We start from the raw sequence: 20,638 nt of genomic DNA, 5'->3' as shown, positions 1-20,638 counted from the left end.
TGCGGAGTGTAAACAAACAGTAAGAAGGCACACAGTGAGTGTGCTCACATTTGTTCTGTATGTTGTGGTATGTTAAGACATCCCCGCCCAGGAACGTTTCACTCCACAAACATCATTTCACTGGTCATTTCAGAAAGTCAGATTTAAACGAATGAATTCGTGTGCTGCTCTAATCTACTGAATGTGGATTTTCTTAGAGCGGTTGAACCCGTGGCCACTTCATTAAAGTGTCTACATGCCGTTTTGAAGATTTTCGGGGATCTTTAGGGGGTCTGATCAGTCGTTGCTTGTGAAGTGATGCTTTTTAAATTTCAGTTTTTTGAAAAGTGTAAGAGAACTGGGTCAGCCCACTTCCACTTCCACTGCAGTGTCAACATTACCTGCTAGCACTGGAAGGGGTGTTAATGTAGCGCGGAGAAAGGTCTGGGTGTGGAGGTCTGGGTGTTGGGTTCAGTTCTTAGCCAGCTACCATAGATGCCATGAACACGTAATTGATCGTTGATCAGCATTCTGTTTGTTTAGAGGTTCGACTGGGTTGTAAACATCAGCAATTATAGTCAGCATGACTGCACATACAAGGAGATCCAAACTTAAAACCTACACTTACTAATTTTTCTGGCCAACTGGAGGCAGTGGAGTAAGTTGAACACTCATGACATCACAATAAGAAGTTATGACTTGTGCTGACAGTCCTGCTGTAGCTGCTTATGTTGTAGCTTTTCATTTATAGTTATACCCAACTGATAACACCTTCGTAGTGCTAGACGCATGCATTGGTCTGTAAGTCTGTTTACTAAAGATGCATTCAGGTAGCTGTAACCTTATTTCAGATTGTGATTATTTTGACAGGTGTTGTGATTGTGATGCGGGTGGGAATATTAGTTGGTATGATGTTTGCTGGGGTCTGCACCAAACGGGCATGTTACTCGTGTCTGGAGAATATGATTTGAGGGCTGGGGCCTCTCTGTAGCACCTCAATACTTCATTTCTAACGATATGTTTTCACACATTTAACCTTGTGACTCCTGCTGTTGATGTGTGTAAGTGAAAAGGACAAGACCTTTGATTAGTTTCTCGACTAATTTAAGTTTGTCTCCACCATCAAGATCTCATGAATTGCCACTCCGATCAGAATCTCATAGGAGAAAAAACAAGCCGGTCGTGCTGACCAATCACAGTTCTTGTTGTTTCCATGTGGTATCGCTGCAGCCCATGCAGTTTGATTTTCGAGGAGGTAGATATCAGCTGATGTAAAGCTTACATATGATATAAATCAAACTTCAGTTCCCCAGCTAGTCGTTGTTTGTTACTTGGTGCTGGACATGTTGCATACAGTCTGAAAATGACACTGATGAGAGCGGAGAGACTGAAGCAGAACATCAGAGTTTGGTGAGACTTACCTGTAGGTCCATCTGGCAACACCTTTCACATACAAGCCGCCATGTGAAGGTGCCACAGTGTGGGATAGAGATGATCTTTGGGAAGCTCAAACCAGACACAGGAACAGATTTTCACAGACCACCGCTCTGTGTGAGTGGCGTGTATGTGTGCTGTTAGATCACCTGGAGATGGAGCAGTGTTGACAGCACCATCAGTCTCCCACAAGCTGCATCCTCAAAACACACTCTCACACACCCTCATAACACACGGCACACCTCTCTACCCTCAACACTTGCATGCTGATTCTGATTTTCTTAAACCTCACCACTGACTCACTCACGTTTGACGCCCTGAGCTTGGGCAGGAGGCATAACAGCCAACTGAGCATGTGTGCCGTGACGCAGCACTTAGCTCCAGTATGAAAACATCTTCATTACGTTTTGTCCGGTTGAGTTTGTGCAGCTGCTGTCAAGATGTTTCAAGCAGAGCTTTCTTGGTGTGGAAGCCACTTCTCATTTAGCCATAAAGAACTTGAATATAGTATTTATCATTTTCTACTGAGTGCCTCAATTCCACACACTGACAAGCCTTGCATTAGAACTGCGTTAACATTCAGGTTCATTGACACAAAGCCAATTTGCCTGCTCCTCCGTGTCCTTTCAAGTCTGATTTGGTTGTCTCGTTTGTTGCTGTCAATCAGTTAAGGCTAACCTGAAAAGAACCGTCATGGGGATGTCCGCTGTCACATCGTGAGGACTGTGCTTCCTCCCTGTGGTCAGAAGTGTTGACTGGTGGCTACAGCACACATGCAAACTGGAGAGCGCTCAGCGCCTGGTGAGCGTGCAGCGAGCCTTCATTGCCTGCCAGTCCTGCAGAGATGATGTCATTGTTTGAGACTGGCTCTGCCGCCGATGCTCCCCTGGCCACGATGCCCCCACCCCCCACACGTCCCCCCACAGTTGAATAATGGAGAGCTCAGAGCTGAGGAGAGGGGAGGGTGGAGTGGGAGAGTGTAGGCTAAATGCCCAAGTGTATTGTTGCTCCGTTCCGCTCCTTGGTAGTACCAGACACAGAGCCCAACTCCTCCACGCTACCAATAGGATATCAAAGTGCCAGAAGGGTGGGAAGAAAGGAGAGGAATGCAGCGGGTAGCACTAAAGTAGTTCCTGTATCTGCTGTAAAGCCTGTGCTGCAAAAAATCCTCTCAAGTCAAATCAAGTGTTGTTTCCTTGATGCTAAAGCAGAAATAAGCCCATTTTTGCCTTGTTTTGAGAGACAACAAGTTAAAAGATCTCGTTTGGCTGGCAAATATTTTTCTTGGTTGAAGAATAATACGATTTTAAGGCTCAGAGATATGAAGACTGGAAATGAGCCGAGTTATGGGATGACTCCAACAAACTGAGCTCTCTTCCAGTGGGATGATGGGATGTAAAACAGACTTCAATCGTGCCTACACCTACCCAGGGAAGGAGCTGCTAGCTTGTTGTAATGCACTGGCTTAGCAGCACTGTCTGGAGTTTATTTAACTGTGTTGTAAGTTTCACTTACATAGCTAATCCTCCGACGAGATATGTCTGACCTGCACTTATCTCGTCTGGCTGGCTGACGCTGCGAGAGGCTGGTGCTCTGTGTTACATCTCGGCCTGCTAATGCTTTTTATGACACTTTCCACTGGCAATTAATAGAGTATGCTTTGTGAATACTAAATGGTGCAATTGAAAATTCTGGAATGGCATTGGTTTCATCCCAAATAATCAATACACTGCACATTGATGAGGCTTTTAACTGTTGTCAGCCAGCCAGTTGAAACCCCTGCAGCTAGACAAGACCAGAGGCTTTTTATTTGGACCCAAGCATAAATAAGGAATGCGGCCAGTTTCTCAGTTGCACGTCACGGCTCGTTAGTGAAAGGAAAAGCCTCGCTCGACTGTTTGGGATGTGACACAAATAAGCATATAAGCATATATGGACACCACATGCCATAAGATGTGATTGAAAACACTTTATTTTGGCTTTTGATTTTGATTTAGTTTCAGTCGTAGTTTTATGAGGAGGAAGTGCATCAGCTATAGTCAAGTTTTAGACACAGCCGTCATTTTTGTCTTGCATTTTCAGGCTGTAGATATCACCATGTTTACTGTGTACAGTTGCCATGGTTATAAGTGTTGTTCTAATCTGTCGCAAGGTTCGAGGAAAGTCACTGTTTACTAAGGATGCAGCGATGCCACTTCACAAGTACTTACAGTTTAGTGCTTGCCGATACCCAGGACTGACATGAGTGCTTAATGTTACCATTACAGTACAGACAGACACACGTGCAAACATAAGCACACACTTTACCTCAGATTGAGTACACGTCGAGTGTTGTCGGATGCCTGTGGACATTTTTTCTCAATTCTCAAGTGTTTGCGGCAAAGTTGTTTGCTGCTGTTTCCTGCTGCTAGCATTAGCAAACTGCTTGAACGCTGCATTGTTTTGTTGTTATTCTTTAGATGTTTTACCAAATTGCCTGTTAAAGAAGTTACTTGTCAGCCCTCCTCTTGACAATTTAGCACAGCCTGTTTCGCAGGCTGCTCTTGTTCTAAAATACTTCCTACCTGGTGACATTGCTCGTCCTCTGCCAACCTGCTCAACTGATGAAGGGTTAACACCACATTGCCTTCAAGTATTATCATATGCTGTTGAATTTTTTACAGTTACAATTTACAAGGTTTTCAGAATAAAACACCCTGTGCAGACTCCTGATCGCGCATCAACAATAAACACAACTAACACGGACAAAAAAGAAGCTATTTAAGTACGTAGCCTGTTTACTCATGTTAGAAGGACAAACATCAAGGAAAAATCAGCAAAGTTTGAAGGTCTGAAAGTCGAGTGGAGGATGGAACAAAACTGAAGAACGCGACATGGCGGCGCCCAGCGGAGCCTCCACGCAAGTGTTTGTTTGTGCCACTGACAGGCTGAGATCGTTATTCTTAGGGTCTGACAACGTTATGGAAGGAGATAAGCCTTTTTGTTAGAGAGTAGCATCCTTTTTGTTTTAGCAGCCATCATATCACTCTTGCCAAAGCCACCAGACTCATTTATAGAAAGTAATTTTATCATCGCTCAACACACCTCATTCACTCTCGACAGAAACTGATAAAAACCGATAATGGAAACCCTGCTCCCAGTCAGCGTTGATGAAGCGATAAAGCTTTCATTTGTGAGTTTTCCAGCAGTCGGCGGTCAGAGCTAACTTTTCTGTCCCGGCTAGCTCGCCTGTTCTCAGGGGTTAACAGATTAACCGTGTCTAGTCTTTGCATGTTCTCGGCATGTTTCTGTGGATCGGGCCGGCTGTTGCTGCTTCTGTTCTAATTCTCAGTGGGCTGTTGATGAATTTAGTCCAGAAATCTGTTTCTTCCAAGAGTTGGTCATGTCACCCTTATTATTAAGGGTGGTGCAACAGGTGCAACAGGTAAATCAACTTCTGGATATTTGTTCATTGTTCAGTGGGACATTGTTTTCCTCATCAGGAGTTAGAAGTTACAGTGTATGATTTTGCAGAAGCATGCAGGTAGTTCAGAAAGAGTTTAAACGGTGATGAGTTAATTTGTCCATTAATCTATGTTTCACATTCTAGTTTAGTTTTTATTAACTGATGAAAAATAGCAGTCATTTTATCAGTAGTTCCCATTTTAGTTTTAAGTCTTCATTTTTGAAGTAAAAGCTTAAAGTGCAGGGTGGTGACAGACTTCAGGCTTAGCCACAGAAGACCAGAGCAGGACCAGCAGGGGGCTAGGGGTGGTGGTCAACTGACCCTTAACTCCTGGTTAACCAGTATTTACAAAGGCAAAATTCTGGAACAAAATCTCTTTGTACCAGTGCAATTACTGCAATCTGCAGGTTCACTCTCATGTTAAAGTAAATCTGTGCAAATTGTCACGAGGAGTTCACGAGCTAACTAGCTGCCTAACTGTCTGCTAGCTGTCTAACCTGGAGAGCGTTTGTGACCCACTTGTGTTTGCATTGACTGTGTTGATACAGACCAATCTACAGCAGAGCTGGGTGATGTGGCAAAAATACTATAATGATCCTTTTTTCCATATTAGTCAATACCAATTATAATCATGATGTATAATTTGGTAATTCTAATAGTCTGACGAGTATTCTGATAGTGACTAAAGCCTCTGGAAAATGCTAGAAGGCAGTTTATTAACATAATAAAAATAGAATGAACATAATGTCAACATTAACTTTTAACGTCTTGATCAGATAATGGTATGGTCGCTGGGATGGGACCTTTAAGGTGATGGCAAGGATTTGTTGAATTGGCTGGCCGACTGCATATTTTGCAGACGATTTTAGCACTTCGTCATCACTTTTAAGCATTGGGATGCACCCAACCACTTCCATATAAACCAGGCGTGGATTAAGGGGGGCAGCTGCTGTGGCCAAAAATGTCACATTTGTGCATGTTTGTGTTCTACCTGTTCAACAGGTGTGTGATAAACGGATCACACTGTCTCAGCATTGTGCATTGTGGTCGTTGACTCTGGTAAATTATCCTGAAGTCTGTTCCATTCCCTCCGCTGTGGGGGCTCTGCTCTGGAGATGCTCTGCTGTCCACCGTCTTTGTGTGGGGAGCTCAGCCCCACCCTCGTCTAAACAGGCAGGCCCCATCCACAGTGCACACTCATCCTCTTTCTCCACCAGCAGCTAGGACAGTGCTGTGTGGTAAGAAATTGGCGTGCACTTGGACGGACTGACTGAGCGTTGTCCTGTGTATTTGTGTGGTGTGATAGGCTTAGATCCTGCAGCATCAAGTGAAAATCATCACCACTGTGAATGTTACCACGATCCCCTGTTCAGATTGTTTCACTGCATAGCTCGTTAGCTTGTTTATACTGCTGAACAAAAACTCAGAGAAAAATAAACATGAAGATTAATGATAATAGAATAAATAATTACTCCAAATGAAAAAAGCCTCATTGGCTGATAGTCAAAGCATTTCTCTCTTTCAGGAGTAAGGTGATTTTCTTATTGCGTGTTCGAGTCCTTCATCTTAATTGTATTCGGAGCACTCGGATCTAATTTCTCACCATTACCCCAGCATTAATTAAAGTCCACAGCTGCCGTTCGTCGGCTCATTGACTGAGAGGCTGATGACTAAAGTTCCATCAGAACAGATGCGTCGTGTTTAAAGGTGGATCACAGAGTATTTAGGTGTTCCTTGTACTGAATCGCATCAGTTCTCTCAGCTAGCTGTTCTGTGTATACTGTGTATAGTGTCGTGCAGTGACAGAACAAACCTGATCTTTTCTAGCCTGATGGACCCACTTAACACTGACGCACAGTCCTATTTAAAGCCTATACAGCAAAGTTTCTTTACATTTTTTGTCTGTCCTATGAGGGCACAGTGGTCAGTGGTGGAAAAATCTTCAAAAACCGTCATTAAAACTGAAAAATGATTACTTCGACATGATTTTAGTGTGATGAGATGAGTTAGTCTGAGCACGAGTCTCCTCTGTTATAACAGCATTAGCTCCACACAGGCAGGTTTTTCTTCAGTGACTGGCTCCAGACTGAATGGTGGTTTAACAGTGAAGCCTCTGCACTCACATCTATGCCTTTTTTCTACTGTTTCTACTCTGTGTTCACACTCAGAGATTCTTCTGCATCAATTTTGACCGTTTTTAAACTGTCCAACAATGTCATTTATGCTAAATCAGTGGAGGACTTTCTTAAGTATCCTGAATGCATTTACTGATCAATCTCTGGAACACAGTTTTGGCAGTAATCCACACAGATCAGGGGGATCCAGGCCCATAATGTGTAACTACATTTATGGAAGGAAAACTAGAGGTATAATGTGATGGTTTAGCTTCATTTCACATGCAGACACATGCAGAAAATCATCAGTGCCGTGGTTTGTAAAAGAATGTTTCCATAACCAAGAAGTTGTCTTCCAGTTTTAATGAAAATAAACACTTTCTTTGTGTCTTATTTCCATTTGATGCACGGTGTACTCTGTGTGTACCAATTTAAATAACTTTGATTGTTTTGCCCAAGAAGTTAATTGCTTTGAGCAGGATGTGGCAGTGCAGATATAAATCTGGCTCCCCCCATCACAGAGCGAGCGGGGAACCATTAAGATGGCGATAAACTCACTGTTCCAGCCTGTCGGCTCTCAAGGTCTGGCCGAGGAGTGACCCGCCACGAAAAGAGCGAATCCCTCCTCTCTGCGCTCTCTGACTCGTCTGCTGGGTTTACAGAGTCCTCTCCGCTCTGAAGGGTTCGCACGCCGTTCGCTCGGTCAGACAGGATGCATTATGCATGTGAGTGTGAGGGAGGAGGACAGAAACCCGGTACTGTAGTAGCCTTGTTGGCTATCTTTGATGTGCTCGACTCCACCCCTGTCCCTCCAACCCGCTCAACTCCCCGAGTGACCACAAACCTGTCACAGAGATTGATGGAGGGGAGCAGATAACACCTCTCCTCCACTCACCTCTGGACTGTCCGCCATGTTGCAGCGCAGTGTGTGAGAACGAAAACAAAACAATATGCTAAATCAGAATAATACCACGGCCAGCACTGAGTCCTCGTTAGCCTGAAGGTATACATTATTTTCAGATTAATGCTGGGACGCAGCAGCTTCATCTGTGTCCAGTCATTATGTGCATAGATGGAAGGTGTTTCTTTTCAGGTGTTTCTAGGCTACAGCTTCTCCTCCTTGCTACTGTAGTGAAGCAACATTAATACGGGTTGACAAAGATCGTGTTTCTATGTGTAGAGCATATTGCTCAGTTCATGATCAAACAGCACTTGGTAATTAATGTACAAATGCAAGCTATAAAACACCCTTCACACTCCCCAGGTTTGGGCCTCCCAGTCACAGTAGGAAAGTCTAGATCTATATTTTTATAAATGCTGTAATGTAATGATAGAATCATGTGGAAATCACTGGTGTGTTCCTTTGTATTCAAGGTTTTCCCTTGTTTTTTTGAGACGAAGGTGGCAAAGGCTGGAGAATGTATGTGGCTGTTATTTATTGTACGACTTCACATTTTGCTCACCAGCTTGAGGGCAGACAAAGAAAAGGGACATGAAAGGACGAAAGGGCGCAGAGCCTGATGCAAGAAGTAAAGACAAGAAGGATGAAGGAAAAGAACTTTCCTATTTGACCAGTGAACCGAGACCAGCAGGTGGGTCGGGTGACATGGAAGCTATTGGGTCAAAAATGGTGAATATTTCTAAAATAAAAAACAGAAGCAGCACTAAAATCTGGTAAAGATGGCTATTTGTCCAGTGCAGTAACATAGTTTGATATGAATATGATATGAAGTCACAGTGGTTTTACTTGCAGTTGCTGATAAAATAAATGAGTTTTACAGTTTATTTGTGGTAGAAATGCTTAGCTTGGTGTTCTGAATCCAGCAGTGTCACGTCGATCGTAAGCTTAAGGGATATGTTCGAATTTTCCAACCAACCAGCGACTGTAGATCTAGGGCAGTCACTGGCTTCATTAAAGTAACCTGGTTCGTTTTTTTTTACCTGACACGAGTGACCCCGCTCATGTACGGCTCTTCTGGTTCTGCATTTTCATTCTGAATGCCGGTCCGTCGCTAAGCAGCAGCTCTCATTTGCCCTTAGGAGGCAGACCAATACATTTGCAAAATAAAATGACAGAAATGGCCCCCAAAAAACAACCTGTGATGGACTCAGCCAATACATGATATATTCATCCAATCATCCAACCCTTTTAAATAGAAAGCTCATAATATTATTAATTGAAAATCGTCATTCATCATTTCAACCATTTTTCATGCTATTTCTTACATTTGGTAATTGCTTCTCTGTGTAGTATTTCTTAGTGTTCGTGGCAGAGGCCAGCGTGCTTGTTTGGAATTCAAGGTTAACCTGCAGAAGAGATTCACAGGAAACTACAAAAACACTGAAATAGAAACTAAAGTGTTGTTGTTTGGAATTGGAAGTCATTAGTCGAAGCTTCCCCTGTCCGCGCACCGGTAGCTCTCCTGCAGTCAAATTGTTGCTAATGCAACATTTCCTACTGCTTCCTCATCACACCGAAAGAGTTCAACAGAACCACAGGATCGCTTTTGCTGTGTTGACAACATGAGGCGATGAATTCGCTCTCATTTGTGTGATTTACGTGGCTGCACTGTAAACAGATGCGCGGGGACAGGTTGGTCTCCTGCTGTTCTGACAGATAAGCCGCTCAACGTGTGGTTGCTTTCATTTTGGGGGTGTCCTCTTGAACTGTGGGAGTTGTAGGGGAAAACAAACTTACTATTACCACCAGTAACTACAGGTGTGCCCAGACTGCCAGGGCTGACTCTTCTGCAGCTCATTTTGAAGTGTACGTTGTTGGATGTCCTGTTCCAGAGACAGATCACTACAGATACGTTCTCTACTGGTGGTAAACACGGAGCAGTAAATGCAGGCGGTATCAGTAATGATGCACTTACACAGCGCGTTGTGCATTTTAAATTTTAATTGGACCACAAAAATGTTGTAAAGTGGAGATCCCTTGAGAATTTTCGGAAAACGGCTGCTTTTCATCTAGTGTGCAACTCTCTGAGCGTCCATGACATGGTGAAAATGCTCGCACGGGCCTTGAGTGGCCTGTTGTGCTGGTGTGAGGAAGGTCACGAAAGGGACGATCAGTTGATCTTGAGTGAGAGCCCTGAGACTGAGGCTAAGAGCAGCCGTTTGTGGAACTTACAGCACAGATGATAAGACGACAACAAGGAGCTTTGATGGTTTGCAAATGCTCCTCATTATGGCGTCGATGGCCACATGCTTTGTGTTGCAGCCTCTATTTTGAGCCACCACCTATGAACAGGACAGTGGTCATCTATGGATGGATCCTTGCAGCATTACTTAATTAATGCTGCAATTTGCTGCAACCTGGCAAATAGTTTTTACCTCACAGTCATCATCATTCTCCAGATTCAGCTGTGTCAGTCTGCGGAGCTGCTGGCACTCGTTAGGCCGCTTGCATCACGGCCAGTGATGCCTAAAATGCAGAGATTTACTGCTGTAACACTTCGGCCTGAGAGACGGCTCTGGCTTTTACTGAGGCGGCCCTGAGGGAGGCAGACTGAGGAAGATGGAGAGGAGGAGGAGCAGGAGGCTGATGACTTAAGCAAGAGACGGAAAGGCAAGTTGTGTATCAGTGAAGCTGGCTTCATGACAGCGGCTCATAGTCGTCCCTTTGTTGGACGCCGCATGAGGAAAAGGTTAAAGTGGTGTCTTGCTGGCGACACACAGTCTGGTCCTGCAGGATGTTGGCTTCGCTGTGTTCTGGCAATGACTTTAACGTCATATAAAAGGAAATATCCAAACTTGGGTCGTCTTACATTTGTATATCATCAGTCTCTGCTTTCCAGGACCTATTTTGTGATAAAATGTCATTTTGTGGAATCACCCCCCTGAACCAAAACACAATATATATTGTTGCTGCATTGCTTTATAGATTTTGAGGTCTCTGTGGGTGGTGCTATCAGTGTCTCTGCCTTTTCTTTGATGAATTTCTCCTTGTAAGATTATTGTGGAATGATGAATCCAAATCCTGATATTAACAGCATGTCAGGCCCAGAGATACACGCTGCACTGCCAGCAGCTGCTCTTAAATACTGAAATCTTCAGGCTGAATATTTTATTACATCCAGTTCCTCATGCTATTGCAACGCCATGGCTTTGGCGCTGTCATTCACATCGTTGTTGTGATAGTAGGCATTACAGATTCAGAAGTGGGTCGAGGGTTGCGTCTGATCACAGCTGACAGGGGTGGCAAAGATATTTGTTGTTTATTCCACAGCGTGAGCCTCTAGAAGAGTGCAGAAAAAGCCTTTGAAGCAAAAAAAAAGAGCCCTTTCAGAAGCATGCCCCCCCTCGCTGAATTATCAATAAAAGATAAGGGAAGGAAAGCAGCACGGGTGGTGAGGCAGTGACAATGAAAAAGATGAAATAGCCTATTTCTTTTCATTGATCTATGTGCCCTATGGGAGGTGCACTGAATAGGGAATTAGTATCATGCATTACCCGCCCTACAGACACATAGGTGTGCACACACTGAAAAATACAGAACAAAGACAGACCTCTGTCATATAACCACATCACTGATCGAGGTCTTATTGTCAGTTAATCTCATTAAAAGACTAAAACCAACAACGAATCTGTGCAGCTCCTCCTCTGCATGTCTCATAGAGCTCCACTCCAAAAACTCACAGTTGCACTGGGTGGCTCGTCAGTACCATGAACACACACCCACTGTCATTTATTTTGACTCAGTCCAACATACTCCGTCCTGCCGCTGCGCATGCTCACCAGCACACCAGATGTATAGTCATCCACAGCTGAAAATAGTCCCCAACAAAAGGACTATTTTCTCCTATTTGAGTAACCTCTGCTATAATCTGCAGTGTCCAGCTGATTTGGGACATTACTGAACCTTTTTTAAAAAAGAAGTCGTCCATTTGTGACTCTTTTCAAACCGTTTGTCTGCTGTTTGCTGCTTGGATGGTAGCATACTGTGGGTTTATCAGAGCTTTCAGAGCTGCGGGGAACTGCAGAGTTGGGTTATTCTCGGAGGGTTCATCACTATGAGAAACACCTTTCACATCACACGTCATCATTTGGGCAATTTTTCATATGAAAATATTAACTAGTGCAGCTTTAACCTTGTTGCTAATTAAGCCATTTAGACTATATTCACAATCTTAGTCAGTTTGTCTATTAAATGTGATTTGTATTGTTTTTTGAGCTGCTCTGACAGACTAGCATGAGGTCATGTCAGGTCATAGCCTTGACGAGTTGTCACAAAGCCGTGAAGGGTGGTTCAGCTCCTTGAGTGCTCTCTTTATCGTTGTTTTAGTTTGACGGTTGGGCCACTGAAGAAAGAAAGTTGGTGCATCTTTACTTAAAAGAAATGAAAGAAGTGAAATGAGCTTGAGTAGGTGCCGGGTCTAAATCATTACAAACTTCCAAGAGTTATGGCTGTGGTTTTACTGTGAAGACACAAGTCACTGCTGTCTGCTTCAGCCACAGATTCAAGCCACATGTTGAGCTGATGAGACGTCTGAACCTATTCTTGTGCCTGTCAGCAGATCAGGATGATTTGTTGCTCTCCCCCCTTCTTGTGCATATCTCGAAGGATCGGGGTGTGAATCTGTGAAACGTACTCACAGTATTAATATGAGTGAGTAACGGTGCTCAGCTCGTTGTGGCTGGAAGCATCATGTCTTCGGGTTGTCCGTCCGTCCCGTTCTCGTCAACGCGACATCTCAGGAATGCCTTGAGGGAATTTCTCCAAATTTGGCACAAACGTTCACTCAGACTCAAAGATGAACTGATTAGATTTTGGTGGTCAAAGGTCAAACGTCATGGTCACCATGACCTCAACTGGTGACTTGACTGCTTGGTGGCGGCATACAACCGTGAGGCTATAATTCCAGTTCTTAGTTAATGGCTTCATCTTTGCACAAAGACCAAGCCCCCAAAGAGCACCAATGAAGGGGACGCTATGCCAGCAGAAAAACAAGTGGAACTAAAATTTCCTCCTTTTGTTACAGGTTTGAACAGTTAGTGATGACATAGTGATTTCCTTCTTTGATTTCAGTTTCATTTTTGGTTTCAGTGACCCTTCCATTTGCTGCTTTTGTATTTTTGCTGTGTATTTTTACGGACACAGTATCTATGCAGGGAAGTTAAATTTCACAGTAGTCTGAACAGAGATTGTGTGTCTGCTTGCCTTCTCCCTGAGGTGCACCTTTAGTTTAACCAGTTTTGTCCTGCAGGCCAACCTGAACGACTCCCATAACCAGATGGTGGTCCACTGGGCTGGAGAGAAGAGCAATGTGATCGTAGCCTTGGCTCGGGACAGCGCAGGAGCCACTGGGCCCAAAACCAGCTCCGTAAGTTCACCTGAACGTGTCTGTTATCGTCTGTTCTAACCTTATATCGGGTTCGTGGTACCTCACTTGTCTTAATCTCCCTTTTCAATTGAAACTTAGTCGCTACATTGCCTCATTAAATCAGCAGTGCAGCAGAAGGTGTGTGTGTGTTCACACTTGTCTAACACGTCTCTCATGATTCTGGTGAATGTTTAGTAACAGATTAAGCAATCCATCTGCTATCTTGACATGCTTGCGCACACACACACACACACACACACACACACACACACACACACACTGAAAGCCTCAAGCGCAGTCATTGAACATGCCACATCTTTATCTTTCTGTTTTGACTTCCCCTCCTGGGCTGCTCTGTACTTGGGCAAAATGTTAAGTTGAGAGACAAAAAAATGTCTTTACTGGTTTATTTTTGGTTTACGACGTCCAGTGTTTGATCAGTACTGACCAGTAAAATAATAATGTAATCAAACCACATCATCCATCATGTCAGACATCAGCAATTGGACAATATCTTTTTTTAAATTTTGGGCCAATAACCACCCAAAGTAACAACCCATGGGATGCTTAACATGTAACACCTTTTTCTTACATTGAACACCATCACTGAGATAATTAATTAATTTAATTGTAATTAAATTAATAATTATATAGACTCTTAGAGACTTAAAATAGATTTTTTAAGTGTACCATATCTCACATACCCACCCACAACTGTATAGCCAGATATTTTGAAAGAGTAGACATTTTTAAATGTTGAGGGATGCAGCCAAAAGGATACTTAAGCCTTTAGTTAATTACAGATTACTGGAAGGATTTCATTGGGAGACACTAGTAATATCTTGTGGCTCTGTGCATTTGCTTGCCCAGAAGAAACGTTGGGCACAAAAAATAATGTAGTTGTGCTCTATTGAGGTCATAAAAGGGTTCAAGCTACTCAGAGAAGAGTCAGCTTCTAAGTAAACTTACTTCACAAAAGTCAACCAATTTAGCCTGCATGTCTTAATATCCGTATTACATTTATGGTATGTTAACATAGTAATTCAATTAAAGAAAGACATTTAAAAGATTTATTAATATCAGCTGCATTGTTGGCCATGTACAATAAAATTGACAAACTGCTGGTGGGTCACATCTTTTGATATCTGACTGAAGACACTGAGAACAGCTGTTCACAGCTCTGCACTGCAGCTGCTTAAAGGTCCCCCATGGAGTTTATTACCTCCAATAGCTCAAAAGAGCTGTTTTTTTTAACAAGTAAGTCCCTGAGAGCGACACACATTTCAGCCAATGGTTTCACACTGTTCTAGTGATCTACAGATGGCAGTGACAAAGCAAACAAACCAAGAAATGCAGGTGAAGGCAGGGAGGAAGCAGACTGCAAGCTAACAAACCTGGAAGTACTTTAAAAAATCACAGGTGTCACAGGTGACATTAGAGCAAGTTCACTCATGAATACTCACTCTTAAATATTCATTTGCTAATCTTGTGAATCATGTACTTAAAGTACGATTAACTGTTCAGCCCTAATCTCCATGCTGTGATTCAGTGCCATGGTTTCTGTACAGTTATCACGGATCACTGACGACTCCCTTGTCGCCTTTGTCTCCAGGTCTACGTGTCCTACGACTACGGGACCACTTTCACGCTCGTCTCAGACAAGTTTCAGCTTTCAGGGGCCAAGGCCAAGGACGGCAGCAAGCAGGTCATCTCCCAGTTCTACCACAGCCCTGCAGACAACAGGAGGGTAAGTCACAGTCAGACTCACAGACTAAGGTGTGCAATATGGTCACAAGCTCTTTAAAGCAAATGAAGCTAACTGCTCCTGGGACATGCACCGCTAGAGGCGAGGCTATGAAAATGAGGTGAAGTGTGCCGTAGAGTTGTCTGGAATTATCAACTATCAGCTGCGTGCATGATGAGCTCACCTAACACCAGGGACAGCAGGCGAGGCTGAGGGGGAAATCAAATGTGTCGTATAGAAAAGAATTGAACGAATCCTTAGAGATCTCTGAGTTCCCACAGAGTTCTTGGTAAAGTCTGTCTCTAGGACACCCTTTTGCTTGTTTACAGGGCCAAACAGCTCCAGGAAGTGTCTGAGATGTTTCCCACTTTTTCCATATTACAATGATGGAAGCCATTGTTATGCTCCTGGGTAATGTTTATGCATACGGATTGTGATTGTTTCGTTATACCTTCATCATCTTCCATCTGTTCCTCAACACAAATCCATGTTGGAGATCTACCAAAGCTCTGTGGAGTTGTTTGAACTCACTAGCTTTAGTTTGTTGGCTTGGTACTTAGTTTTACACTTTGAACTTTTGGCCCTTTAGAGCCTGTCAAACAATAAGACTGAACTCTAATAATGTTGTTGAGACATTCAGGTAAGATCAACAGGTTTTTTTTTCATACTTCTGTACATCTAATAGCTAGCCAGATATGAGATCCAAAACAAGTTAGGACAAAATGGGTCAAAATATACGATAAACCAAGACGTTCTTAAGAATAAAGCTCTGGAGATGTGCAGGGTAGATGAAAAGGAACGGAAGCATTCTCACTTAGAGGTAAAGGTTGGTGTATGCTGTAAACAAACTGGCTCGTATGACAAGTTGTCCAATGACGCTGACTACAGCCAGCAAACACTCGAAGGCAAGGACCCAAGCCAGCTGTCACAAAGAGTAGATAATTACTCAAATGATTAAACGAATCTTAAATAAAAGGTGGCCTCATTCCTTCCAATGCTCTTCATAGGCAGTTAATGATAGGTGTTTCATTACTTAGCTGTATCATCATTTACATACACGATTTCATATTTTACCAATTAGTTTGCGGTCGCAGAACAGCAGCGAACACAGCAGCGAACATAAAAGCTCAGTATGTGCCTGCGGAGGATGTACATGGATTCACAGGCTGACAGAGTGTCAAGAGGTCTGTCTGAGGTGGGTTCAGTTCGAGATGGAATACAGCACAGAAAGCAGGGAGTCGATAAGAGAAAAGTAGACAGGGATGAAGTGTGCTGGACAAATATAGGCTGCATGAAGCACCAGGAGTCCCATAATCAAGTGAACAAAGCTTCACAAAACTACGTTTGAGTAGAGAGTCAGAGGTTGTTACACCTCAGCAATGCAGACTTAGAAGTAAGGAAGCTGCATCATCTTTCAATCAATCGAAATAAACCTACTTTTATGAGAGGTTCATTTCTTACCCCTGATTTTTAGCGCGTGTTGTCCTTTGGGTGTTTCAACTTTCAAAGGAGTCTGAAACTAGATGTACACAGATACCTGTACTTGAGCCAAACACACTGAGATCACATGTTTGTCCGAATACATTTCATTACCCATTGGTTTTCTCAGTATGAGGAAGTGTTGGCTATTAAAAAAACCTGTAGCACACAGGTTCAGGTATCAGCCAGGTGAGTCAGAGCCAAGAGAGCTGACCTGAAATGCATCCAGTCGCGCTCTAGTTTCAAAACCGATCAGCCTTACTGTTGTATCAGAGCTATTGTGCTGTTTGTAGTGAGGAGTGATGACAGAGTCCAGGCCAGGTCCATGACCCTGTTGAGTCCAGGTTGAGGTCCAAAAGTGGTAGCGATCATGCCACAGTAGTCAGTAAACAGGAACTTCATGAGAATGAACAGAGACAAAGAAATCCGAAGAATTTACAAGAAATTCAGCTTCTCAGTGCAAAGACACTAATTGAATTGGTCCAATCAATGTGTTTGAGAACAGATGAACATTTGAAGCATTTACACTTACTGGGAAGAATCGTCAGTAGAAAATTGAAGAGACGTGTCTGTTCAGACAGAACCCAGCACAGAGTTTAACAACGTGCTGGTATAAAAATAGACCTTCTTAATTGAGGAAATTAAACGTTCCAGCACAATCCAGTGCTCCTGGATTCACTTGCTTCTTGGTACATAGTTATTATTCAGTATACTGCACTCCTCTGAACACTTGAGCAGCCTCTGTTCCCGCTGGGACTGAATTAGCAAAGCTCCACTGTACGTTTGTGATGTGGCACCTCGGCTCTCCACTGCAGCGCTGCACTTGGATATCACTGAAGCCCCTGAGAAACACTTAAGCAGACAATTGCTTCAGGAACGTGCATGTTCTGCTATACTTTGCACTGCTCACACAGAATTGAGTGGTTATTGGGAAGACGGTGACAGAGCACATCAAAGTGAGCTGAGAAAGCGGGATTAGCCCAGTGCAATTACATAATCGAGCTTTGTAATGGCACCGGGGAATGCATGTGTTGCTGGAGCACTGAATATGGAAGACTCTCTACACATTTCTGGATTTCTTATTCAAGTGCTCTTTTTTGTCTTATGTCTTGTTTTTGTGCTAAAGTGTGTCTTCTCCTCTTCTTCAGTACCTTTTCGTAGACTCCACCAACAACTACCTGTGGAACACCTTTGACTTCTGTAAGAGTGTCCAGGGCTTCTCCCTGCCCTTCAAGCCCACAGACCTGCTGCTCCACAGCAAAAGATCCAGCCTGGTGCTCGGCTACGACAGCTCTCACCCGAACAAACAGGTGGAGACCTGCTTTACCTGCAGTAGCAGCTTTATCTTTACAGATCACTGCTTTATGATCAAAGAATGACAGGCATATACACCTATTTCAGTGCATGTATTGACCGGTGCTGCCCCACTGTGTTTTAGCCACTTCTTAGAGAGACTTGTCTTCCAGTTATTATATAAATATATAATATTTTTTTAGATACAAATATCATAAAGTGACTTAATTACGATTCTAATCAGGAACTGCTTCAGTTAAAGCTTTGTTGTACCTCTTGAGCTGCTTTGTGTGCACCCTCTGGTAACCCAGAGGAGAATCTATTGGTTACCTATGTTCATCCATGGAAACTTTTTTGGTTTCCTTGTCTTCAGTTCAAGAACAATAGCGCCAAACAGCTCTCCAATGTTCTCCTTGTCACATGTGTAAGAGCCAAAATGAAGGAATGAGCTTGACCTACATTTTTACAGTGCACCATCCCCCTCTTCTTCTCACCCCCTCCCTCCTCCCTCTGCTCACACCGTCTCTCTCCCCCGCTGTAGCTGTGGAAATCAGACGACTTTGGGGAGACATGGGTGTTGATCCAAGAGCACGTGAAGACCTACTTTTGGTAAGACAACTGCTGTCTCAGCTCATGACAAGTACAGTGTGCAATGGAGGGTGTATATACTGTATGTGAGAAATGCCCTGACCTTTGTGCTGCATTCAGCGGTACAGCGTATGGAGGAAAGAGGAAATACAAACAGAAACACTAAAACATATATTCCTCCCCAGCTTTTACAAAAGCTTCACAAACGCTTCAGGGGTGGTAAATATGATTTAATCATGCCCGCATGGTCCCCATGGAAGGATCAGAGATCACAATGAGCTGGTTGCCAAATGTTAGGGGCATAAGGCAGCTGATTATAGGAATTTTATGGCCAAAAAGTCTCAATACTTGGCCATTTTTGCACTGATCTGTTTTAGAACGCTAAATAAAGGAATACCAAATCTGAGTGTAAAAAAATCTCAAAACGAGCCAGACATTAATGTTTGATATTAAGGGCCCAAGAAGCAAAAATATTCAGAGTTAATTTTATACTCTAGAATGAGACAAATCATAGATAGATAGATGTTTAGAAACACCTTTCAGGGCATGCTGTCACCCATAAATCCAAAATTGTTTGACCATAATGAAACTGAATATAGCTCCTGTGTTAAATGAGTCCAATGGCTGCTTCACCGCCTGACACTTTGCTTACTGGGTATTTTATGGGTTCTTGTTGCATCACAGTGAGGCGAGTAGGCGTGCAACAATCAAACTTAAGCTTGAAGTTTTTAGGCACACACACACAGCTTGTATGTTTCTCATGTCTCATACCTAACCGACTGAATAGGTCAATTACCTGTCACTCCCAAAAAGGCAGATCTCCCTCATTAACAGTCCCTGTTACTCACAGAATTAACACTGATTAGTGACCACCGATGTGAGCTGTCTCTGGTGAGAGAAGCTGCTAGCTCTATGTTTTATTTCTTTCCTTATTAGGTTACAGATTTGTTAGCATTGGAGCTCAGCAGTCAGAACTCAGAGTCACTCTCAAACAATGTTTCACATTCACACACTCTAATTTCACTTGCATATACAGTCTAATGGCCAAGTTCTCGAGCTTGGCTCCTGTAAAAGAGAGCAGCTCAGCAACATCACTGAACTGCACAAAACGCTGGACAATTAGCAAAGGATCAGATTTTGTTTTGCTTTGTTTTAGTCAGTAGTGATCTATTAAAACATGTCAGGATCGGCTCCCATCCTTCAAACCATCATGCCATCATTATAGTTTTTTGGAAAAAAACTGTGTATCCCGATCCGTTAACATGGAGGAGGAATACTTCTTATCTACGAGCTATCTTAAGTGCCCTCACCGATTCAACCATGTTTCTGACAGTTGGCCTTTGAGCACTATTGTGCTTTTAGCAAGACGGATTCATTCACACACACTTAATAAAAGCGGTTGGCTAATTTGCATGTTGTTGGAGGTGGGAGACGGCCATTGCTGTCTTGTCTTTTTGGTGTTTAATGGCATCTTTTAAGTCACTTCATGGTGACCTGAGGCGAAGATGTTTATTAGCTGTGTATTGGGCCTTGCCCTGCCCTGGCTGGTTGATGCTACATCCTGTCACCCAGGCAGAAAGCCCGCTGACAGGCTGGGGGTGAGCAAACACTGATTTCCTCTGACTGAGACTGAGACAGGTTGCTCAAAACATCTTGTATTCTCTACGCTGCTCTACGACTACGGTGATGCATCAGAATCTTTGGTTCATGATATTATGAGGTTTTGCTACCTCAGGTATTAATTAACATTATTGATATGTGTGTATTACCTCCTTTTTCCAGTTTGTTCCTGGCAACTTAGAGATACTGCTCCAAACTGGTATTAATATACGTTGCCCCCAGAGTTCAGGCAGGAAAAACTGCACTTCCTGCAGTTTGAGTGTGTTCTGTTTAGACAAGTACAAAGTATTAATACATAAAAGTGTGAATATGTGAAATGTAAGAATTGGCTTCCAGTGTCTTTGTCCTCATGGTGCTCATAATTGCTGAGATTGATGGATAAACAAATTGGGTTTGAACTATTTCCTTTTAGCCAAACACAACATGACTCACTGCAGTCAAACACAGTGTTTCAGCTTTTGGATGGATTTGTTTTACAAAATAAAGACACTAGTAGCATTTGCATCAGAACAAGAGAAAAGCTTACTCAGGCAGCCTGATTGTGTTACTTTAAATGAAAGCAGTCTAAAACAAAAGAGCAGCTGAGGGAAAATGAGGAGACAGCATTAAGCACTAA

General features: G+C 43.1%; 1 protein-coding gene across 2 annotated transcripts in view; it reads left to right on the top strand.

Moving 5' to 3' along the window:
* Positions 1–20,638, top strand: part of sorl1 (sortilin-related receptor, L(DLR class) A repeats containing) — an 80,579-nt gene that overhangs the window by 4,506 nt on the left and 55,435 nt on the right. For both annotated transcript variants that reach the window (XM_041940090.1, XM_041940089.1), the window contains exons 2-5: positions 13,182–13,298; positions 14,911–15,045; positions 17,670–17,831; positions 18,356–18,423. In XM_041940090.1, the coding sequence (XP_041796024.1) occupies positions 13,182–13,298; positions 14,911–15,045; positions 17,670–17,831; positions 18,356–18,423 (482 nt within the window). The remainder of the gene's footprint in view (positions 1–13,181; positions 13,299–14,910; positions 15,046–17,669; positions 17,832–18,355; positions 18,424–20,638) is intronic.

Source organism: Chelmon rostratus, chromosome 7 (genome assembly GCF_017976325.1).
Source record: "Chelmon rostratus isolate fCheRos1 chromosome 7, fCheRos1.pri, whole genome shotgun sequence".
Taxonomy (NCBI): domain Eukaryota; kingdom Metazoa; phylum Chordata; class Actinopteri; order Chaetodontiformes; family Chaetodontidae; genus Chelmon; species Chelmon rostratus.
The sequence above is the reverse complement of the archived record's forward strand: the minus strand, read 5'-3'. Positions and strand labels throughout refer to the sequence as shown.